The sequence below is a fragment of the Pagrus pagrus genome, assembly GCF_965226575.1.
Source record: "Pagrus pagrus genome assembly, chromosome: 11".
In the NCBI taxonomy this organism is placed as follows: Eukaryota; Metazoa; Chordata; class Actinopteri; order Spariformes; family Sparidae; genus Pagrus; species Pagrus pagrus.
In genome coordinates, this window is record NC_140195.1 from 21,283,072 (window position 1) to 21,305,040 (window position 21,969).

Sequence of the window (21,969 nt, forward strand, 5' to 3'; positions counted from 1 at the left end):
TAGCAGCAGCATCAGTGTCACAGTCTGTGAAGACCTCAATCTTTACAATATCAAAAGCATCCATGACTGCACAGGATGAGGACAGCTTAACTTTTAACAACAATAAAAATAATCAGTTTACAGGATATTAATATTTCACACATGGTCGATATGCATGTGATCTTCCTCTGGTTCACTTGTCCTACTAGCTTGAAAATAGAAAACCGTCCATGAGTTTTGTTTTGTTTGTATTTCCACCCGGCGTAGAGTCGCTCCTCCTCTCCTCTCCTCTCCTCTCCCCGGCTGGCACACTGGACGGACAGCTGTGGTGCGACTCTCAATGTCAGGGACGTACACAATAAATCAATTAACAAAAATAGTAAACTCTCCTGCAGACCCACTGAAGCAGAGAGTGGGCAATCTCGCGTTTATATGGAGTTCGACATTTTGTTTTCCCTCCCTTTGTGTTGCTTCCCTTTCCAAAGTCTTCTTCTCTTTCTTGCACTTTCCTGCAGATGTCGTGCTGCTGCTGCTGCTGCTGCTGCTGCCACCCACAGGCGTCCTGGTGAAATGCAGCTACTCCACTCGTATCCCATAATCGAGTCACACAATCACGGAGTTTAATTCCACATTTTGAACTCGCTGTTTGTTCCTTAAAGCATTTCTAAATGTTGACATTCAACAAAAATGTTATTTAAATAGGTTTCACGTGTGTTTCTGATGCCACAGAAACGTATACGCTGATATGATGTCTGCTTTTATAAATATATTTTGAGAGTTTTGTTATGAGGATTTGGTGATGTGAAAATTCACGTCATATAAAACTTGAATATTTGTTATTGTAAACTTCACAGCCACTGCTCTGCCTGCAGGATATTTCGAGGTGACTAGAGAAAGGAGGAATCAGCTTTGGTGTCAGTAAAACTGAAAGTTTAAATCTCTGCAAGCCAACACGTATAACTTTTACATACACCTCTCGAGAAGTCAGAACCAAAGCGTGAAATCAAATATATTTCCACTCGTTGATATGAGGGTACAGTGGACGGTAGTTAGGGTTTATTTGGAAGCGTGCGCTCTCTTGTGGCCATAAATCAACTGTCTCAGTGTCTGACTACTCTGAAGACTGTCTACTGTAAATCAGACTATTCTTTCATGTCATTTGGGTATGAGATACTACAGATATGAGGTCCGTATGTTTAAAAGACACATCAACAACGTTGAGATGTTGTGCCATAACAGTCGACAATTAAATTGCTCAACCTCTATCCTGACGATTAATATCGTCTTAAATGTTTCGTCAAACTCATTTTTATTTCACAAGAAAAGGAAGCCCCACTTGCGCAGGGCATCAAAAAATTAATTGAAACTCTTATTGATCCTCTCCACGGAAATCTTTAGTAAAAGGCGAAAGATTTATACGATCTGAAGAGAATCAAGAGTGTACTGACGATTTAGTGTCTGAGTGTCCCACCCCATTCTCCGCCTTACGATCCTTGCTTACGGTTCACTACACTCGCATAGCAGTGCTGAATTAAATATACACCATCAATATCAATATAAACCTTCTACAATGCAGTCTTACAGTAATCACACAAAGACGCCGTGGGTGAGAGTTAAATACAAACAGTTAAGCTTGTAACCATCACATGTGCGCTAGGCATTGTGGGGACTTGGCGAGCATGACCACGCCTCCTTTTTCCTGATCTATCGTTTCTAAGATTACAAAAAAACCCGTCCTTTTGTCTTTCTTCACACGTTTTAGTAACTCTTGAACAAACCGATGAGGTGCAATGTTTTTATGAATGAACAGAAACAGTGTTACTGTTATTTTCGAGCATTTCCTCGCACGCATGCGCACACATAACAGAGATTACATTTGTGTCAAGAGACTGACGTTACGGTTGCAGAGTACCCGGAACTTCACTCTCATCTCATCTATTTCTGGCTGGCTGCACAATTCACGGCAACATATTTTAATATATTAACATTTCCACAACAATGTCTAAGCGCACTTAATTTGTATTCCTTTTAAGACGTCAAAATCATCACTTATAAACAAAAAAGAATGATATACGCATTTATAAACGACATTTAGGGCAGCCTCTACCCAGAAACAGTCTCTATCAAAGTAATTTAGATGTAAATACACTTATTTAGGTGTCCCCGGGTGTACAGACGAGACGTCCCCATTACAAATGCCAATACTGAACACTGTCCTAAGAGCTAATACACAATTATACACAACACTCTGAGTACAGCATGGACATTATTCACAAGAGGCTTTCAAATTTAGAAGGACATCAACTGCACAGTGGCATGTTTCTGTGAACACTGAAGCTTTTCTCCCTCAATACTCTGAGCCTACAGGAACTGCAGTTGAACTTCTTCCTCGCCCCCGTGCAGCTGAACTACCTCAGTTTGCACATACTGTAAGTTGACAGTTAATAGTCCTGGTGGCTAGACTATCACTCCACTGCTGTATGTGTATTTTTATCATTACATTCTATTCATGCTCTTAAATTCTTGTTTACATTTTCTTTTTAATACTTTTTTATTATATGTTTGTTTTTGTGTTTTGTATGTGTCCTATAAGCTACTGGATGTCTAAATTTCCCTTGGGATCAATAAAGTATCCATCTAACCATCATCCTTGTACCACCCCAACCTGTTAAAACCTGTAGCCTACACAAAACTACACATTTTTCCCCTCAGTAAGGTCGTTATAACAATGACAATTAAATAGAAGCTTACTTTATTGATGTAAAATTGCAACCTACACGTCTAGTAAAAACGGGTAGCGTTAGCTTCCAATAGATGGCGCTGCTCTCCCGTAGAGACATCTTAACTATGATTTAAGCCTTTTTGCTCGTTTGCTTGCCATAAATACAACATATCCTCGAGTTATAGATATATGTAAAACTATATGTAGACTTGCTAACCAATGCGTTTGAATCAACTATGTGTGTCACAGACGGGTCAAACATAAACACAAGTCAAACTATGCAAAAACATCTGGGACAATTAAAGCTAACGTTGCTAAAGATATTTTCAGAAGGCGGATTTCCTTACGAAATACACTTTGGCATTACCGTGTTTTGAAGAGCTGTCTCTTGTTTTCTTACGGCACAACCCTCCTTAAATTGTACACAAAAACTTGAACTTCTGCCTGTTTCACAAGGTTCATCTCCACCTTGGTCTCCACTCTCTCAACCCAATTAAATATGGCTGCCATAACGGTGCCCATCATTTCCGGTTCCGATGGTTGGGTAAGTTAAAAAATATCGATTACAAATGTAACAAAAGTTACTTTCTTATGCTCATTATATACGTATATTTTAAGTCTTCTAAACGTCTTAAAATCGTATGACGATATAAAGATACTCCTCGGGCTTTTTTTATTATCAGTTATTACACTAAAGCATGCTAATAAGCTAACAGCTAGCTGAAAACGGTTAGAAACATGGGGGAGCATGAAACTGGCTCTGATTCTTTATTAAAGACAACTTGTCTGGTTATTAGTGCTTGGAGTGATTTGCTGGCTTGAAATTTCACTGATAGGCTGAGGCAGTGGCAGCATCTCAGCAGACTTGTCAGTGATTTTTATATTTCCCGGAGAGAGCCCTTGTCATTTTGTCAGCCTCCCCGTGGCTAAAGTATGCGGGGACAGCGGGGAGGGCTGTCAAACTGTGCCCGCCTGAGAGCGCCTTTCCCCGGGTTGATGAGTCATAATAAGGACCGGCCAGGTGGTGAAAATGAGCAGGGTGGCAAGTGTGTGTGTGTGTGTGTGTGTGTGTGTGTGTGTGTGGTAGTTGAGGGGTAGAGAGAGGAGGACAGAGGAGGAGGAGGAGAGAGAGAGAGAGAGAGAGAGAGAGAGGGATGGTGGGGGGGGAGGGAGCACTCAGATGAGTAGTCTCTCCAGATCTTGGGGATTTTTGAGTCCCTCACTGCGGAATGTCTTCTCTACTTTTGAAGTGAGCGTAAGCTTTGACTCAGTAAACCATCACTTACTCAGTCGGGAAGATCGCCTCTAAAACAACCTGCTCTCTGGATGGAGAGACGCTGCTGCAAAATGAGGGCGCTGTGTTTGAACTTTGCCATCACCTGTCTGTGGCTTCTCCCTTCAGCGGTGAGTGAGAGCAGCGAGCTCTTTGTGTTTCTCCTTATTAACACGTGTTTTGTTTTTGTTTTTTGTTTTTGTTTTTTTCTTCTGTTATTGTTGTTGTGGGACTGGGAAGTGTTATTCATCTACAGATGCACTTATATGCACTACTAATGTGTGCAACCAATAGGTCATAATTTAATTAATCTCAGATCCCCCCATGCTCTGAGGGACTGCCACCGCTGTTCATCATATTGCAGCGTTGTTGCACAACCAAGCAGTGTGTTTTGTTTGTCAGTTTCCACTGTTAGGAGGTCTTTTGCATGTTTTTTCTTAACTGAAGGATGTGCTGGTTCTGTGTTATATACCGACATCAATAATATATCAAAGATTTGAAAATATTCTCTTACAAAATCCATCCATATCCACCAACTGAACAAATGTGTACTCTTAGAGATGATCCAGAGCTCAAAATAAATTTAGCTTTTTTTGGCAGTTTTAAAGGACTATAGCTGAGATGCCATGTAGAAAGAGTACTCTAAATTGTCTGAAGGACAGGGCTGATAACTCCAGTTAATTATGTTAATTGAGCTCAGGTGTGACTCCAGTAAGAGTTTTATCAGCACTTGACTTTGTCTCTACTGATCTGAGATTCAGTTTGGACTTTCATATCTTAAAAAAAAAACCTTCCAAAACATTTGAGACATGTTGTTTTATTCATTTGCATTAGGTCTTTTGTCTTGATATAATTTAGTTTTCTGCATTTAGAATTGGAGGTTTGTATCTCATGATGTGAGACTGGCTCGGGACAATGTTGAATCTTTCATTAGATGGAGAAGCTCAGCCAAAATATCGTCATCACATTTTTAATTCGTTCCAGTCTCGTGGTCTGTAATTGTCTTTCAGGCAACATTGTAATTTAATCTGCTCTCCTGTCTTTTATTTAACTTTCTAAACTTTGCTGCATGAGCAGCCGGCCGCAACATCTGTAACTTGAACACTGACACTTGAACACCTCATAGCAACCTAATGTTGTGCTTTATTACTGGAACTAAATAATTGCACAGTCTTTGTCAGTTTGAACAACTTTCATCACCCCTAAGGCTGAGGAAACATTGTCACTCTTTTTGTTCAGTTGTGGAAAACTAACACATTAAGGATCTCATAGCCAATGGCTCAAATGTTCCTTCTGTCCTAAAAATTCAATTACTGCTCTCAGGTTTTTCAGTTTTCTTTGCCTCTGCAGGTGCTTTTGCACAGGTGTTGTGCTTGCATCCACTCCACCATTGTTGCTCAGTTGCAGTTTTCTGTGCTGGCATCTTGACACAGAGCCAATGACATGGCTGTCACACAGTGGGCTCCAATTAGGGTAGGTGAGAACAGCACATAGCTACAGATTTAGGCTCGTAACAATAGGCACAGCTGGAGCTCACTTGGTTACTTGGAGAAGGCAGAGATTGGCACACTAGGACTGGGGTGCTAGGGGTGATGTGAATCCCACTTGTTGGTGAGAAATAATGACATCCTGGGTGCTGTTTATTTAAAAAGCAGGGTGAGAATAAGCCTAAACCTCCATCTGCCTTCAACACATTACGATGAAAATAGAATTCAAGACCTAAACGAGTGCACAGGAGTTTTTGCCCAATCCAACACAGGGGCATGAAAAAAATGTTGACCTGTCTCCCACACTGTATTCACACTTCCTCTTAAAAAGTGAGTGAGAGAGAATGAAGTCCTGACACCTGGCTTCACATGACCCAATTAGATTTTATGCATTACTCAGTGATTCTTGACAACATTGTTATTATATGATCTCTTCACATTTGTTATACTCAAACATCACAGCTCTGCATGTCAGCTGTGCAGTGAATCTTGTATCAGTCACATAAATAGCCGCACTAATTGGGATTCGAGCATTTTAACAGACACGACAGCAGGTAGCTGTCTGACTTATAATAAGCCGCTTCATCAATCTGAACATGCACTTGATTTTCACAGCCTCACTTGTTTTTTTCTGTTGGTTTTTTTTATGCAGTAATATTTTAAGTGATCGTGAGGTGGAATTAACTATGTTTCTGTGTTTCTAATGTACTTGGGTCTGTATAAGCTATGAAAACCAAACTATAACTGGCACCGCCTTTACAAAATCATCTAATACTACTTATTAAAATGGTTAAATACTTAAGGCAATAAATTATGTGCTTTCTAGGATAATATTTATGAGTTTTGAATAAACACAACTGTTTATTGTTTGTTTCACAATAAACAGTTGTTTTGTTTTATTCACTAAGCACTTGGTTTGAGTTTAATATTGTAAGAAGTTAAAGCAGCATATTGATTTGCTTGATTGAAGTTGTGCAATTAATCTGTAAACTGCTCAAGCATACTGTCTCATGTTAGTAAAGTAATTGCATACTGTATACGTGTGACATACCTTTTGTACAGTGTAAAATTTATGAGGGACAGTAATTGGAAGGAGGAGAATATGTATGGGATGCTGGAGAAATCCAGAAAGTGAATAAAACATGAAGTGCTCTTCGTATGAAATAATAGCCCGACAAGCTGAATCCAGGTGACGGCTTAATCTCTTATTAATTCCAAGGATGTAATCCAAATCAATTTAAGGATGGAAAATGTGATATTTAAGGGGATGAGGAGGAGGAGAAAGGTGAAAAGGGGAAAGAGTGATTTTTAGTCTTTTTTTAGACAGCTGAGACATGTTCGGCACAGAAGGAGCTTAATATTTAAAACTGTTTGCAGATATTTAGCCCTTTCATACATCATGTACTGTAAATGTATATTGTTTAAATGATTCTCTGCAGCATCTCCAACAGTTATCTGTTTGATTAATATTGATTAATAAGCCCTTAGATTCAGTCCATCATCAAGGTCGCATTGAAAAGAGGATTGAAGGTTTTAACAGGGGAGAGAGGGAGAGCACATGAGGGAGGACAGGAAGATTAAAATGTGTTAATGGAAATATGAATGTGACTGTGTGTGTGTGCATGCTACTTGTTTCTTCAGTCCTTGCCTGAAGGAGCTGACCTATTGATCGCAGTCAATTCTCATTCAGAGGGCTGACACATCAAAGCATGATTATTTTAATCGATTACCTGCTACCTTGTAATGTAGCTACAGTGAATCTGTCCTTTATCTGCGGTCGTCCTGCTGGTCTAGTCCCCTCTCCTCTCAGGTCTGTCTTGCCTTCTACAGTGCATCCAACACAAAACGAATCCTGTGATGCTGTATTTAGAGTTGACAAAGTTGTTTGTTCTCTCACAGAGCTAATATTGGGTGATTTAAAACTATGCACAAGTATTTAAGTACCTCTGATGAATGTAGAATGATATAAACAAAGCTTTAGTGTTGTCGGAGTTACAAAGTTCCTTCTGACTATTAGCTGTCCCCAGGTGCTCTTCCTGGGGGCTTGATTGCAAGTAGTAGCAAGCTTCAACTCGTCTCTTCACAAATCTTTTGTCAGAGCAAGGCTTTAGAATAATACATTTATGCCTAAAGAGGGAGTTGGTCCTCCCCACGGAGTCCTCCATTTTGCACTGCCATGTCTCAACAGTAGCCCAGAAGGGAGATTTCAAACACTGGCTCTAGAGTGGGACTTTCATGTTTTAGCATTTGGAGTGTTCAGTTGCTTACAGTCTGTAACCTCATCACTAGATGACCCTAAATTCTGTACACCAGTCCTTTGAATTATAAGCTATCCTTCATTTAAATTTTGTTGTCGACAGGTCCAAGAAACAGCCAAACCTTCTAACTTTCCAAGCCAACCATGGAGAGAGGAGGAAGGAGAAAGAGATGACTCTGTGCGAGCTGCTTTGAAGGTAAAACATATCTCCAAAGACTTACAGATCATCTCCACCAAACACAAAACACCTGCGTACGGCTCCCTCGGCCCATACGGATGGCCTCAAAACTTCTCGCAAGCCCTGGATCAGTATCTGTATCGTCCTCCTCCTAAATCCAAACCTCCTGCAAAAACATCCCCAAAGTCCAAGAAGATCCTGGGCTGGGGCGACTTTTACTTCAATGTGAAAACGGTGAAGTTCAGCCTGCTGGTGACCGGGAAGATTGTCGACCACATCAATGGCACGTTCAGCGTCTACTTCAGACACAACTCGTCCCGTCTGGGGAACATATCCGTCAGCATCGTCCCGCCCTCTAAAGTTGTTGGATGGGAGGTTTTGGATCAGGCAGCTCAGGCCACTGACACCAAAAACACAGTCCTGGTTCCAGATCTGTCATCCCAGTTCCAGAGCCCACCTCAGTCCACCAGCTCAACCCCTGTGGACCAGCAGAAGCAGCAGCAGCAGGATGTGGTGATGGTGACCGAACTCAACTGCAGGATCGAATACCAGAGAACCAACCGGTCCAAGAAGACCAAGCCCTGCATGTATGACCCAGGTCAGACCTGCTACTCAGAAAACACCCAGTCCCAGGCAGCCTGGATCTGTGCCAAACCCTTTAAGGTTATATGCATCTTCATCGCCTTCACCGGCACCGATTACAGGCTGGTGCAGAAAGTCTGTCCGGACCACAACTTTCAGACGGAGCAGAACCAGCAGCACTTTGGATGACGGATTCTGAAGCACTAAAACTGAGATGTGAAACTCTGACTTTTCATACATCCTTCAAAATCATGCGTTTAGTTAATGTTCGTGATTATCTGTTTTTTATATGTTGCTAAAAACACATTTTCAACATGTCAATGAGTCCAAAAGCTTGTGTAAATGTATTGAAAGCAAAGAAGCAACCTCTGGGGCTGAAAAAATTAAGCCAATGTGGAAGTGCCAAAAACTGTAATTCCTCGAATGGCCACTTGAGGTTGGCTCCAGAAGACCCCATGGTGAAATGACCCACTTTACAGCATAAATAAACATGTTTATGGCCTGATGTGCATTTTCATGTAACTCGCCTGTTTAAATTATACTAGGGCTAAAAGTTATGCATATTTAAGGTCATGAGCACTTTGAAACAGCTAGCTGCCTAGCTAGCTATCAGCAACCAGGCCTCATTCGGCCGGCCTCAGCTCCACCACGGTCCACGGTGCTCCACCTCTTTGCCCATTGTTGGATTAGCCGGAAGTTAAGTGGAGTCAAGCACTGCCAAGATGGCATCAGGAGGCACCACACTGAGCTTTACCAATGATTTGTCAGAAAGCTATTGGTGACGTCACAAGACTATGTCCATGTTTTTATACAGCCTATGATTAATAGGAGCACTTGTTAATGATGAGATTTGTAATGTGAGCTTTGTGTTTGTCAATTACTCATCTGCCAGAGGCTCTACAGTGTCAGAAACTGACTCGACCCGTGGTATCACTTTGTGTGAAGAATGTTTTCTGAATCTTCTCTGAATATGCATTAACAGAAGTGAAGCCTTTAAATCCAAAATTTGATATTCACTATTTGAAAAATATGATTTCTCGGCTCATTAATAATACAAAATAGATACATCTTTAGGGAATCATCTGTAGTTTTTGAAACACGGACTGAAATCAAGTGCTTTTTTTACAATGGAAATGAATTGCTTGCCTGTACAGTGACTATGATTGATTAGATATGTCTTCTTCAAAGAACTGATACAGGGTGAAATGAAACAGATAATTTGCTGTTGCAGTCAGTTATCGGTGAAGCAAAGTCTGCTTGTCCTTGGCTCCCCTCCAGTACTGGTTTTACTCTCACCCTTTGCACCTTGAATAGTTTTCTGTTTTCCCAGCCCTCAGCTGTCGCAGACATGCTTTCTCTGTCATTACGGCAAACCTTACGGGTGAGTATTTATTCTATAATGCATCTTGAGCTTTATTGACTGTATGTACATGTCGACTTGTATCAACATTTGTAGATTTCTCTCCCAGCTCAGAAGAGCAGATATAACATTTTTATTGCAAACTAGGTCAACTTCTCACCTCAGATTACCTCAACCCAGATAGAAATGTCTGGTTTGAAGATTGTGTTATGTTTTCAATTTGTCAGTCCAGTTGTGTAAGTGTCACTGTGTCTGTTTGATAACTGTGTGATTTGAGTGTGAAAAGAGTGCTACTGTGTCCCAGAATATGTTTTTGTTGTTGAAGGAAAGTTGACTGTACATGCTACGCTTTATGCAAGACTTAATATACTCAAGGCTTAGGAAACATAATGAACACAAAAGATGAAAGGAGACTTGCTTCGCCGTGTATTTATGCTTGAGCAGTAATCTCTATTAGGCCAAAGTAACACATACTGTAGTTACGCAACTATCATGCAGCTACAAGCTGCTTCAACAAACAAGACCCTGATAAATAAGTCAATGCATGTGTGGCTGGACCTCTTTTTACTTTCCATGTCCAAGGTTTTCCATAACCACTCCAATGATTAACACCTTTGCTTTTTCACAGCCTTTCATTTAATGGCTTGTTTAGAACATCAAAAGACACATTATTCTAACCCCCTTGTTTCCAAACCCCCGGTGCAAAGTATTATAATTTTGAGTGATGAAAGCGTTTCTGCACAGGCTCACTGTTACTGAGGTTTTCAAAAGACACCAAAGGAGCAATCTTGGACAACAACAACAAAAAGAAACCCCCCAGAAACTCACAATAGAGAGTTGCATCAAATCCTATGACTTAGTATTTGTCTTCTCATTAAGCCTTTATTGACTACACTGAGTTGTTAAATGGAGCAGCACGTTTTGAGAAATACTGCACCATATCTCCAGGGTCCTCCCACACAGAATTTTAAACATTTTCTTACATTTAATTCCTGTGACAGAACAGTTTTACAACCACTGTTCATAGGATTTAGTTGTTGACTGAAATTATGTGTTCATCCACCACACCATGCAGCCCCTCCTCCTCAGGGCTTCAGGATGTTTGGGCCGGGAGGGGCAGGTCACAGCGGAGTCATGCAGGCGAGGCCTCAGCAGTGCTGGTGGATGGACTGGACAGGAGAGCCTGGCCCAGGACGACCCAGAGATGTGGAGCCTCCTGCAGCAGGAGAAGGACAGACAGTGTCGGGGGCTCGAGCTCATCGCATCAGAGGTGAGGCCTCCACATAAAGAGGAGAGAGACAGAAGCGGTGGAGAGGAGATATCTTGTGTTTCATTAAATGTTTGAATCACATTCATTTATAATTCTCAATGTTTTGTTACAGTTATCATTAACTATTGATGTGATGAAGGTTAGTTGACTTTAGAATCATTGAAGCCAATGAAGCATATTCAAACTGAAACTGATGGGTGGAGAGAAATTGTAAGTAAGAATAATTTATTTAGAATAATGAGGAAAAAATTATTAAAGTTTCATACACATCCCTGAACCAACTACATGTACAGTAATGGCACAAGGACAACAGGACCTTAAATTTGTTTAAAAGCACAGTGCAACAAGATTCGTAAACTGAAGCAATGACCTAGGGAAAATATTTGTTTTCCATTATTGTAAATGGATCGACACTTGCTATCTAACCCAGCTTTTAATATGTTACATCTGTTGTAAAGGGTTAGTTCTGTTGCATATTAAACCAGGCCTACAACATGTGCAGAGTGGTCTAACTGTATAAAGAGACCGGCAACAGTTCTAGCATTGCATATTAGCACGATAGCCTCACCCTCTGAAATTATTCAGGTAGTTCCTGAGGTAAAACAAAAACAATCAATTGTGGCTCACAAGAAATGTCCATACACTTGGGAAAATAAAACAGATAGCTGGCCAATGTGTTTTCAATAATATTTAGCTTACTAGTTCACTGTAATAGATTTGTGCCGCAGTGATTTAGCACACACGTTCGTTAGCTTGCTCACATGATTGCACGAGGAATCAGGGGCAGACTATCGTCGATGTTGTTAAATCATATGGGTTTTTTTGCATTCATTGTATCTCTGCTTATAATATGTTGGATTCATGTTAATGTGTTTTTTCAGACACATTTACATTTTTGAACATTTCAAAGCTTTAAAAATATTATCAAACAATAATGTGGCGGCCCCTATGCAGTTACTCTGGGGACATCCTAGGGGTCGTGGACCTCCTGTTGAGGACCCAGGGTACATAGAGTTACTATAACAGATGTTGGCAATGTATGTAACCTTCTCAGGGTTTCCAGAGTTTCTTGAATATTTACAAATCAATTAAAACTACAAGTTGTCGCCAACTTGGTGATCAAGTAAAGAAAAAAGCTTTAAAAGTTATACTTACAACCTCTTCTGTGTTTATTCTCATTATAAAAACACCATTCAGATGCAGGTTGTATGTAAACTATGATGACCCATGACCATTGGTCTGATGAGGATGATCAGCAGTGAAATGTTTGTTCAGTATCTTGCGTCACACATAGTCTGTGTGTGAAAGTGGTATAGGAAAAACAGCTGTGTTTTGACATATGAACTTTCACAAAGATTACTTTACAGCATTTGCAAAGGCCAAAATCTATTAATTTAATTTATCTGAGTCTTTTTTTCTCAGGTAAATTTCCTCTGTCTCGCCTGCTTGTCAGTAGATGAGGTTGTGCCACAATAATTACATTTAATAATCATATGCAATATGTGCAATAATTACTTAATGTGCAATTTAACTGTGAACTGGCGACCTGCAAAGTGTGGTTTATTACCTACATGGAATGCATTTAAAGATGTTGCTAATTATTCTTTGTGCTTTCCTGTAGACAGATTTCAGTATGTGAGACAGGAAGCAAGAAAAACAGCTTAGATTGAAGTGGAGCCTCCTTCAACACTGTAACCACAAGTCACTAGAGTTTCAGTTTCTAGAATTTTTCTTCAGAGAGTTCACTGAGATTTCCTTCCCATTTTTCCCCTCACATTTCACTGATTTCATTTAAGTGGAAGCTGTGGGAAAAGAAAGGAGCTTTCATTCTTTTATTCTCCAGCAATTATGTATCCACAGCACTATCAGTCACAATGACATCTGAAAGATTTTCATCTCCTTGTGCATGTGCTGTCAGTCGCCGCAGCAGGCTGACTCCCAATGGAGAGTCCCTGTTTTTTTTCTTCAGGAACACAGTCAAATGATCCCATTAGGTTGCCTTTGTGATTTCTGCCATTGATCTCTACTTTTTATGTTGAGACAGCAGAGTATGGGCGATCACTTTTGTGTGTGTGTTTATGTGTGTGTGTGTGTGTGTGTGTGATTCGAGATAGTGTTTTGAGTTGTCATAGAGAGAGATTTATGTCACCTGTGGGACCGGTTATAAATCCCACTGGAATGATTGAGGGATCCCTGAACAGTGACAGTTTTAGTATAATAACAAGGCAGAGGGGGCGGCTGAGGAGGACAGAGGGAGACAGAGAGAGGGAGAAGATGAGCAGAAGTGAGAGGGGGAGAAAAAAGAGACTGAGAGACAGCGAGAAAAAATAATTCACTACTGTCTTTGGGAGATTTGACACTGTGCTGAACCTAGACTAAACTAGATCACCTATTATACTTGAATATTTTTAGATAAGCTAATTTAACTCATATTTGCAGCCTCTAGAAGAGGTTGTGATGAGCCTTTTGTAAGATTTATGCAACAAATTTAACAGATTTAGTCTTCCCTGACTCTGGAGCATGTCTTATTGTTTTTAAATTGGTATTTGCAAGAGAAATGCTCACAGTTTAAACTAAATTGCATCGTGGATAACTCAAGTTTATACTGTGGTTGAAATGTGTAGCTGGGTCTTGCTGAAAAACAGCCGAGGTGTTCAGTAACCCATCTCTAAGTAAATAAAGGTTATATTTGGATGGTGGCAGTGTGCTGAATATATACGCATGGTAAAAAGTGTACGGACTGTGACTCTGGATCTTGACATTGTGCTTGTTTGTCCTGTCAGAACTTCTGCAGCCGTGCAGCGCTTGAGGCCCAGGGCTCCTGTCTGAACAACAAATACTCAGAGGGATACCCAGGACAAAGGTAAGTACACGGAGGGTACACTTTCCAAAATATATCATAACAATCATTACAAAACTTTCAATGCAATACGAAATAATAAGACAGAATATGAAACAATGAAACATAATACAGTATGATAAAAAAAAAGGCTATGGCATAATGTGCTACAATGTCAAAAGATCCAGTATAAAACAATACCATTTGAAACAGAACGACACAATAAGATGTGATATGCTTCAGTATGGTACGCTAGATTATGATACCATACCATATGATACAAATCAATACAATGCAACACGGTACAATACAGTGTGATACTAAACAATACAAAATGATAAAATGCATTAGACTAAGATATAATACAGTATGATAACACACAATTTTACAATACCATACTATACAGAACGATACAAAATGATATACTACGTTACAATATGATATATTACAATATGATACTATACAGAACGATACAAAAGGATACTTTACAATACAGTATGATACAATTTGATATGATACTTAATCAATGCCTTTTGTCTTTCTCAGGTACTATGGAGGTGCAGAGATTGTAGACAAGATCGAGCTGCTGTGTCAGAAGCGAGCGCTCGACACCTTCGGTCTGGACCCAAATCTGTGGGGAATCAATGTGCAGCCGTACTCCGGATCCCCCGCTAATTTTGCAGCCTACACGTCTGTACTGAAGCCTCATGACCGCATCATGGGCCTGGATCTGCCTGATGGAGGACAGTGAGTGAACATGTTGAAACACAACTAACATTGTAACAACTGTTTGTCAAATTTGATAGAAACAACAATCTTACACCAGAACACTAATTAAACAAGAAGCAACTGACCTGTAAATCTAATTATACCTGGGAGTACATTATTGGTTTTGCTTGTTTGTTTTTGTTTTTTTTTACAAAAATGTGACAGTTCAGTTTAGATTCAAACATTTTTACTCAAATTGGGTTTTTAGAGTTAACAATCAAATTTGACTTTAATTGACCAAACATATGATAAAGGTAACTCACTCGCTATGTTCCATAGAAAAGTACAAGTAATAATTGCTGATTTAGTAATAATGTTATGTGTCATCATAACAATGAATTATTAGATAATCTAACTGGATGCATTTATGTTATTACATTACAGGTTTCTGACAGTTATCATACTTTTGTTAAATGTGTCATGAAATGTTTTGACATTTTCCTGCATGAAACTGGATGTTTTAATAGGACTAAATGTCAAGAGGAATTAATGTAAATGACAAAGTGTTAGTCACACAGTCTGGAGTTGTCACAGTATACCAGCCTCTTTGAACTCAATGTATTTTTAAGTACATCAACAGAACGGTGGGAAATGTAAACAATAATTTTTCCAATAACACGCCTTTGAGTCGTATTACTGCTGCAGGTGATAGTTGAGCTGCAGACGTGAGACTTTTATTTAGTAGACACTTTATACTTACAAGATGGCTGGCTGAAGTTGGTAGAGGTACAATAAGAAGACGGGCTGGATTTTGATATAAATTCATACAAAAATGATATATTATGAGTTAAAACAATAGACAGAAGAATGATACCCTTGTGGCAAAAGCAAACAAAATGAAACAACATTAGACCAACAATGTAATATCAGGAAGATCTAGTGTTTACGTAACCAGATGAATTCATGTATAAGATCTGTAGATCAAAGTGAAGAAGGTTTTTGAAGCACCAAGAAATTATTCTCATTGCTATATTTCATTACATATTTTGAACTGTTCATATTGAAGAGAAAGAGAGAGAGGATGTAGAGGTCAGAATAAGTTCACAACGTTATTTTTATTCTATTACATTCAGCCTTACCCACGGCTACATGACAGACACCAAGAGAATCTCAGCCACCTCCATCTACTTTGAATCGATGCCTTACAAGCTGGATGTGGGTAATTTGGTTTTAACTTTAAAATGTTTCAAATTCAACATTGTCAAAGTGATTCTGGGAAGAAAAACAGTTGAGCTAGCTTTTGACATTTGTGTGAATCTTCTCTTATCCCTGTCGCACTGTATCATCTCAGCCCAAAACAGGTCTGATAGATTATGACCAGCTGGAGAAGACGGCCCGACTCTTCAGACCCAGACTCATCATAGCAGGAACCAGCGCCTACGCTCGCCTACTCGACTACCCTCGCATGAAGAAGGTATGTCTTATGTCGGGAGTTATGTCTTTCTGAAGTACTTGTGGCTCAAGTAGTTGTTTAAAATGTTTATATAGCCCTTAACTCTATGAAAAAGCAGGGTTTTTTTTATTCCTTAAAGCAGAAAATTTTGAATATAAGGGAAATAAAATAGGTTTTTAAAAAAAGAAAGAACACAAGTTAAAAGAATGATGAAAGAGTCACTCAATGTTTGTGACTGTGTGCGTTTCAGCTGTGTGTGGAGCTTAACGCGTACCTGCTGGCAGACATGGCTCATATCAGTGGCCTGGTGGCAGCAGGAGCTGTTCCCTCTCCTTTCGAGCACGCTGACCTGGTCACCTCCACTACCCATAAGTCCCTGCGTGGGGCAAGGTGAGGGCCTGAATGTTGTGTGTGAATGACTTTTTCATTTGTCACTGAATAAGTGATATAGTAGTCTGGTCAAGGTAAAAAAGTTATTAAAAAAAACAGTAACGATTGTACTTGATGTGACATGAGACCATGTGGCTTTGGATCTTAAACTAGAGCATAAATATAACAAACCATGCAGAATCGTACTGTTTAATGTCAAGTGAAAAAGGTTGAGTACACTAGCTTTTTCTCTTCACTCTGCAGGGCCGGTCTGATCTTCTACCGGAAAGGTGTGCGGTCTGTGGATAAAAAAGGTCGAGAGGTGACCTATGACCTCCAGGACAGGGTGAACTTTGCCGTGTTCCCATCACTTCAGGGAGGACCTCACAACCATGCCATTGCTGGGGTGGCCGTCGCCCTCAAACAGGTCCATATATCAACTTTAGGGCTCCATCCCAATACACACCTTGCCCCTTCCTCTTAGCCAGACTCCTCCATTTTGCTTGTCCAGGACTTGGGGTAGGGTGTCACGGGGTAGGACAAGGTGTTAGGGCTATATGGCTGTCAAACACAGGTTTTTCAGAGTTGCCCTTCAAACTGAGGGTAATGATAACTCTGTCAATTCCATGTATTATGGTCCAATCGCTACTAGGTTGGTGATGACTCTGTAGCTTAAAGTTACATTGTTATTGCTGATTTGTGCATGACATCGAAGTTGCATTCCCCCCGTGATGGCATATGACAGGCGTAATTTCAATAAATAAATAATAATAAATCCAGCAGCGAAGTTGCTGCTCTAGTCTTGTCATAATTGACCTTGTTTGTAGTTCGAGGTGTCAACAGTTGTACAGACATCTCTTTTTTAATATTGCTCTATGGGGAAATGTTTTTATGGTCGCAGAGGAATGTTTTGCTGCAATACCACAGGTGGCCACTTGTCAAAACTGGAAGCAAAGCTGAGCAGTGCCATCATATCCAGGTCTATAATACATTCATGGTGCAGACTGGCAGGGTAGGAGCATGGTTTGCTAGTGGCCAGGTAATGAAGCAAATGCCAACAGAGTAAACGCCATCCACTGATAACGTATGAGGGTCTTGTAGGGTTGTCCCATTTCATAGGGGGGGAATTCAACAGCTATCCTTTCTAACAGGGGCACTTGAAAATGAGGAGTAGAGGGTAAAAATTGGAAGTGGGATTGAGCTTAATTATTAATATTCATCAATAGAAAAGCAAATAGGAGAGAAAATCCTTTGTGAAAACTTGGCACATTTTGAACTGCAGCTTATTTTCAGCAGCCCATGTATAAAGAGTTACTTGTCATCTGGAGTGTCCTGATATCGTCTTTTCTTTATACCGTGTAATTTCTTTCTCTGCAGGCCTCCACTCCCATGTTCAAACAGTACATCGCTCAAGTGATGCTGAATGCCAAGGCCATGGCTAATGCTCTGTTGAAGAAAGGCTACACCCTAGTGTCCGGTACAGAGTGCTTTTTATGTTTATTTTTTGTGTACAAAACATATAAACATATAAAGAAAGTTAATTTGTTTTTTTTTTTCACTGACTATGAAATTAGATTTAGCATCTGAAGTATTATTGCATTTCTACGACTCATAATACGTGATGCAATTGCTTTTGGATAGTCTCTCTATTTGCTCCGACCTCATTTGCATTCTGTTATTATGACTTTGGAAGAGTTTACTTAAGCTTCTCTTGACAGCTGAGTGGGAAAAAAGACATTATTACGAGGAATTTTAAAGGAATGATAAGTTTATCGTTGCCTGTATGAAGGTTTGAGTAGAGAGTGGAGGGAAATGAAAATGTATCTCACTGACACATTTTCCCCTGAACTGAATATAATTATACCATTAACCAAACTAATATCTCGCTCTCCTCCGCCTCCTCCTCCTCTCAGGTGGAACAGACAACCACCTGGTCTTGGTTGACCTTCGAACTCGTGGGATGGACGGGGCTCGAGCTGAGAGGGTGCTGGAGCTGGTGTCCATCACCGCCAACAAGAACACCTGCCCTGGAGACAAGAGCGCTCTGACTCCAGGAGGACTCAGACTCGGTATTCATCAGATTAGCGACTTTAAAGCTTGTGTTGGTCAGCGGATTGTTGTTGGTGAAGAGCTGCAGGAGTGGAGGTTGTTTGGGCAAAATCTGTCAACCAGTCAGTCTTCCTGCCTTTCTTCTCTCTCTGTGTATCTTTGTCCTTTGTCCCTCCGTCTCTCCATTAGCCTGTCAGTCAATATGTCAGCGTGTGTCTCTCAATCGTACTAGTCTTAACCTTTTTATTAACTTTATCAATAGTGATCGTCCTAATATCGTCATATCTTCATTTTTTAAATTCTCTTACAGGAACTCCAGCTCTGACATCCCGACAGTTGAAGGAGGCAGACTTTGAAAAGGTTGTGGAGTTTATTGATGAAGGGATTCAGATCGCGCTGGATGTGAAGAAGAAGACAGGTGAGAGAGGAAGACATTTCTCTGTTTTGAGTAGACTTCTGATTTATCCAGTGAGAGTGGTGGAGTTTGACAATTTATATACTGGTAGATACAATATGGGGACATACTGTCTGTTCAGAAGGCTTCTCATGGTTTATGACCGCTGTGTTTTTTCACAACATAATATTTTTACAAATATAAACACAGTTGCCCGTTTATGAACAGTTCTGCAAGAAAGCCCCCTTTCTTAAATGTTCAGTTTTATAGCTATTGAATTGTACTGTGTTATATATAGAGAGAGAGTTGTACCTGGTATTTAGCCAGTCCTTAATGATATAATGGGGTGGACAAAATAATAGTCACGTGAAGTTGAATTAACACCTTTTAAGCATTTTTAACAAAAACTGAATATTTTGAACTTCATGACGGCAGCAGTCATTGCAAGACTGCTTTAGTTTAAGCCAGGTGTACCAAATAAACTGGCAGCTGAGGGTAATGTTACAGCATTAGTTACTTTGCTAACAGAACATTTTCCTGAAGGGAGGGAAGTCTGAATCCACGTCTGTTGGGTTTGTGAAAATGGTCGCTGCAAATATATATTTTTATTTAAATTGAATACACCATCTTTAATTCTTTGGTCAGCTTTAGTTATTAACGTGTAAATGAATCAATGCCTTTATGATTTCTTGAGATATTGGAGGGATTGTCCTACATTTCCCCTCAGAGTGATGGTCCAAAGAAAATATTAGTAATGCTGGAGAGAGCCTTGCTTTTTTTTTGTTTGTTTTTTTGTTTTTAAGATAAACATAATGTTCAGCCTGCCTACCTATTTTTACACACTCCCTAACAGGTTTTCGAGCACATGCCAGGGACAGATCCACGATGTTCACAGTGTTGCAGGATATTTTTTTAACAGATGTGTTTGAAATTATCAACAGGAAATCTGGCCAGTTTCAAGTCCTTCCTGCTGGAGGACTCAGAGACAGTGTCGCGCATCGCAGAGCTACGCCAGCGGGTGGAGCTATTTGCCAGGCCCTTCCCCATGCCGGGATTCACTGACCACTAATAACAACACATGCACAAGGGCAGTTTCCCCATCACATCCTGGACAGATGCTTAATCCTTCAGAGCTCCTCTAAAATAATGGTCACTGTCAAAGTCTGAAAAAGTCATATATAAGTCATATTATTATTAAATGTCGGCAACACTTCGAATCCCAAATTTGGCATTTATAAGCAGTGTATAAACGTTTAATAAATGGTTTAAAACAGACTATAATGTCTTTGTAAACAGTTGTAAGTGTTAATTAATGCGTTTGTCAGAAACTATCACTCCTTCTGTGATGCATTCATTAGTAGAGGCCAGTGTAAAAACAGATAATGAAGGATGACATTTTCATAGGATAATTTATAATTGTTGACAAATACATTAATAAACACTATCTGTTTATAACTACTTTATAGTTTGTTACCATTTATTTGAGTTACTGCTTATAAATGCTAAATATCGAGGACTAGAAGTGTCTCCTGAATGTCTTATGCGCCTTATGAAGTGATAAAACAGTTATGAGGTGATGTAAAAACTGAGAAATGTTTCACATCAGCCGGTTTCATTGGCACCCTACTTATAACAGTACTGTGAACAATCCCCACTCCCAATCAGGTGTGTACCTGCAAGACATGGAAATTTATTGGGGGGGGGGTTTGCAGGCGAGTGATAATGAGGCTGATAATGATGAATGCTTTTCCATCAAGACTGTTTTCAGTGGCCTAAAAATGTTGAATGGTAACACACGTAACCTTGCAGTCAGTACGTCAACAGCTGCTGCACTTGCTGTCATACATTTTCCAGTTTCACACAGGACCTTGAGTGTTTTAGGTATTCGGCTTATTGTCACTAGACTATTTTTAGAGGCCTTATCAGTGTCAGGTTTTGTCCAGGTCTTGGAAAACTGGGGTAAAACTCATAGCAGCTGTTTTGGGAATCGAACACACACTCAGCTTACACTTAGAAAACCATAAATCGAAAAGGGGAAACAGCAAAAAACATTTTCAAACTATGTTTTTAGGGGGATTTTTTTGTATACTACCTTTCCATCTTCTATACCTTCACTTTGCTTTGTATTGTAAAGGATTTGTGGAGAATGTACAATGTATATACTGTACATCTTCATTTCAATAAAAAAAAAAAGGGGGGACCCTGAATGTTCAGGTTTGTTGAATTTTCTCTGTTGTCACCTGCATGAATACCTGCTGCTCTGTGACACACAAGTTCATTTGCTAGAGGCAGATGATTTATGTTTACAGCGGCAGGAGGGAGGAGACTCTGCAGTGTTTATAAACACTGATCCGTGTTAAGCTGCTGGCACTTCCTCTTACTGTCACCCTCAGGGAAAAGTCCAGAAAAACAAAATAAATGTTGATCTTTATATAGTGACAGTGGAAAATGGTTGGAGCCAGAGCTTCACATCCTGAGAAAAACCTTTACAGTAACTGATGACGTTTATTCAACAAGCTGATTTATCTTATAAAGACTTCTGATCTCCACTGGACTGCCGGTATTGTTATGTGAATGAATTGTGAGACCTTCATCACTCAGCCATCTGCAGAATTTCCTACTCCCTTTGATACCATTTTTATTTTTCTGATACCGTCTTTTTACGTCTCCCTGCAAACCCACATTACATAATGCTTACAAACACAGACAGTAGTATATTTTATACATGAGAAGATGAGAACATTATGTAACACCAGAGTCCTTCACTGTCCTCGCAAAAGCCTCACAACATTTGTTCAAACGCTTCCTCTCCCACTGTTTCTCAAATTGCTGCAGTCAGATCTTTCTACTCTTGGATAAAAAAGAGTCGGCCTCCTCGTTCCCCGACTCTGAAATGACAAACTTTGTTGTTATTTTATTTTGATGGATTTATTTCTTATTCTGAAAGGAAAGTTTCCTCTGAAGTCTTTTATAAAGCGAGCTTTGCAACATGAAGCGCTGCTGCTGCCTATTGGAGCGCTAAATATTTATTTCAGTGAGGAACTGAATG

At 39.9% G+C, this 21,969-nt stretch overlaps 2 protein-coding genes across 5 annotated transcripts in view; one reads left to right on the top strand and one right to left on the bottom strand.

Annotated features, from left to right (window-relative positions):
* Positions 1-3,161, bottom strand: part of mbd6 (methyl-CpG binding domain protein 6) — a 29,044-nt gene extending 25,883 nt beyond the window's left edge. The window contains exon 1 of the mRNA XM_084365502.1: positions 3,069-3,161. The gene's annotated coding sequence lies outside the window, so the exon portion shown is untranslated. The remainder of the gene's footprint in view (positions 1-3,068) is intronic.
* LOC311264551 (serine hydroxymethyltransferase, mitochondrial-like) lies at positions 3,102-21,133 on the top strand. Of its 4 annotated transcripts, none has more exons than XM_084365505.1 (13): positions 3,102-3,245; positions 7,822-7,914; positions 10,914-11,108; positions 13,892-13,971; positions 14,494-14,694; positions 15,789-15,870; positions 16,007-16,129; positions 16,359-16,498; positions 16,742-16,904; positions 17,855-17,954; positions 18,391-18,546; positions 18,837-18,944; positions 19,862-21,133. In XM_084365505.1, the coding sequence occupies exons 1-13, from the start codon at positions 3,201-3,203 to the stop codon at positions 19,987-19,989; spliced, it is 1,614 nt and encodes a 537-aa protein (XP_084221631.1). In that variant the 5' UTR covers positions 3,102-3,200; the 3' UTR covers positions 19,990-21,133. The 4 variants fall into 4 exon arrangements, with proteins under 4 accessions (XP_084221631.1, XP_084221632.1, XP_084221630.1 ...); XM_084365504.1 differs by lacking the exon at positions 3,102-3,245 and adding an exon at positions 3,881-4,105; XM_084365506.1 differs by lacking the exon at positions 7,822-7,914.
* The last annotated feature ends 836 nt before the right edge of the window (positions 21,134-21,969 follow it).

Excerpts from the sequence above, each read along its gene's own strand:
- LOC311264551 (XM_084365504.1), top strand. The coding sequence starts at position 4,028 with ATGGAGAGACGCTGCTGCAAAATGAGGGCGCTGTGTTTGAACTTTGCC. Across the intron at positions 14,695-15,788 it reads GATCTGCCTGATGGAGGACA|CCTTACCCACGGCTACATGA; the intron begins GTGAGTGAACAT and ends TATTACATTCAG. Across the intron at positions 15,871-16,006 it reads CGATGCCTTACAAGCTGGAT|CCCAAAACAGGTCTGATAGA; the intron begins GTGGGTAATTTG and ends GTATCATCTCAG.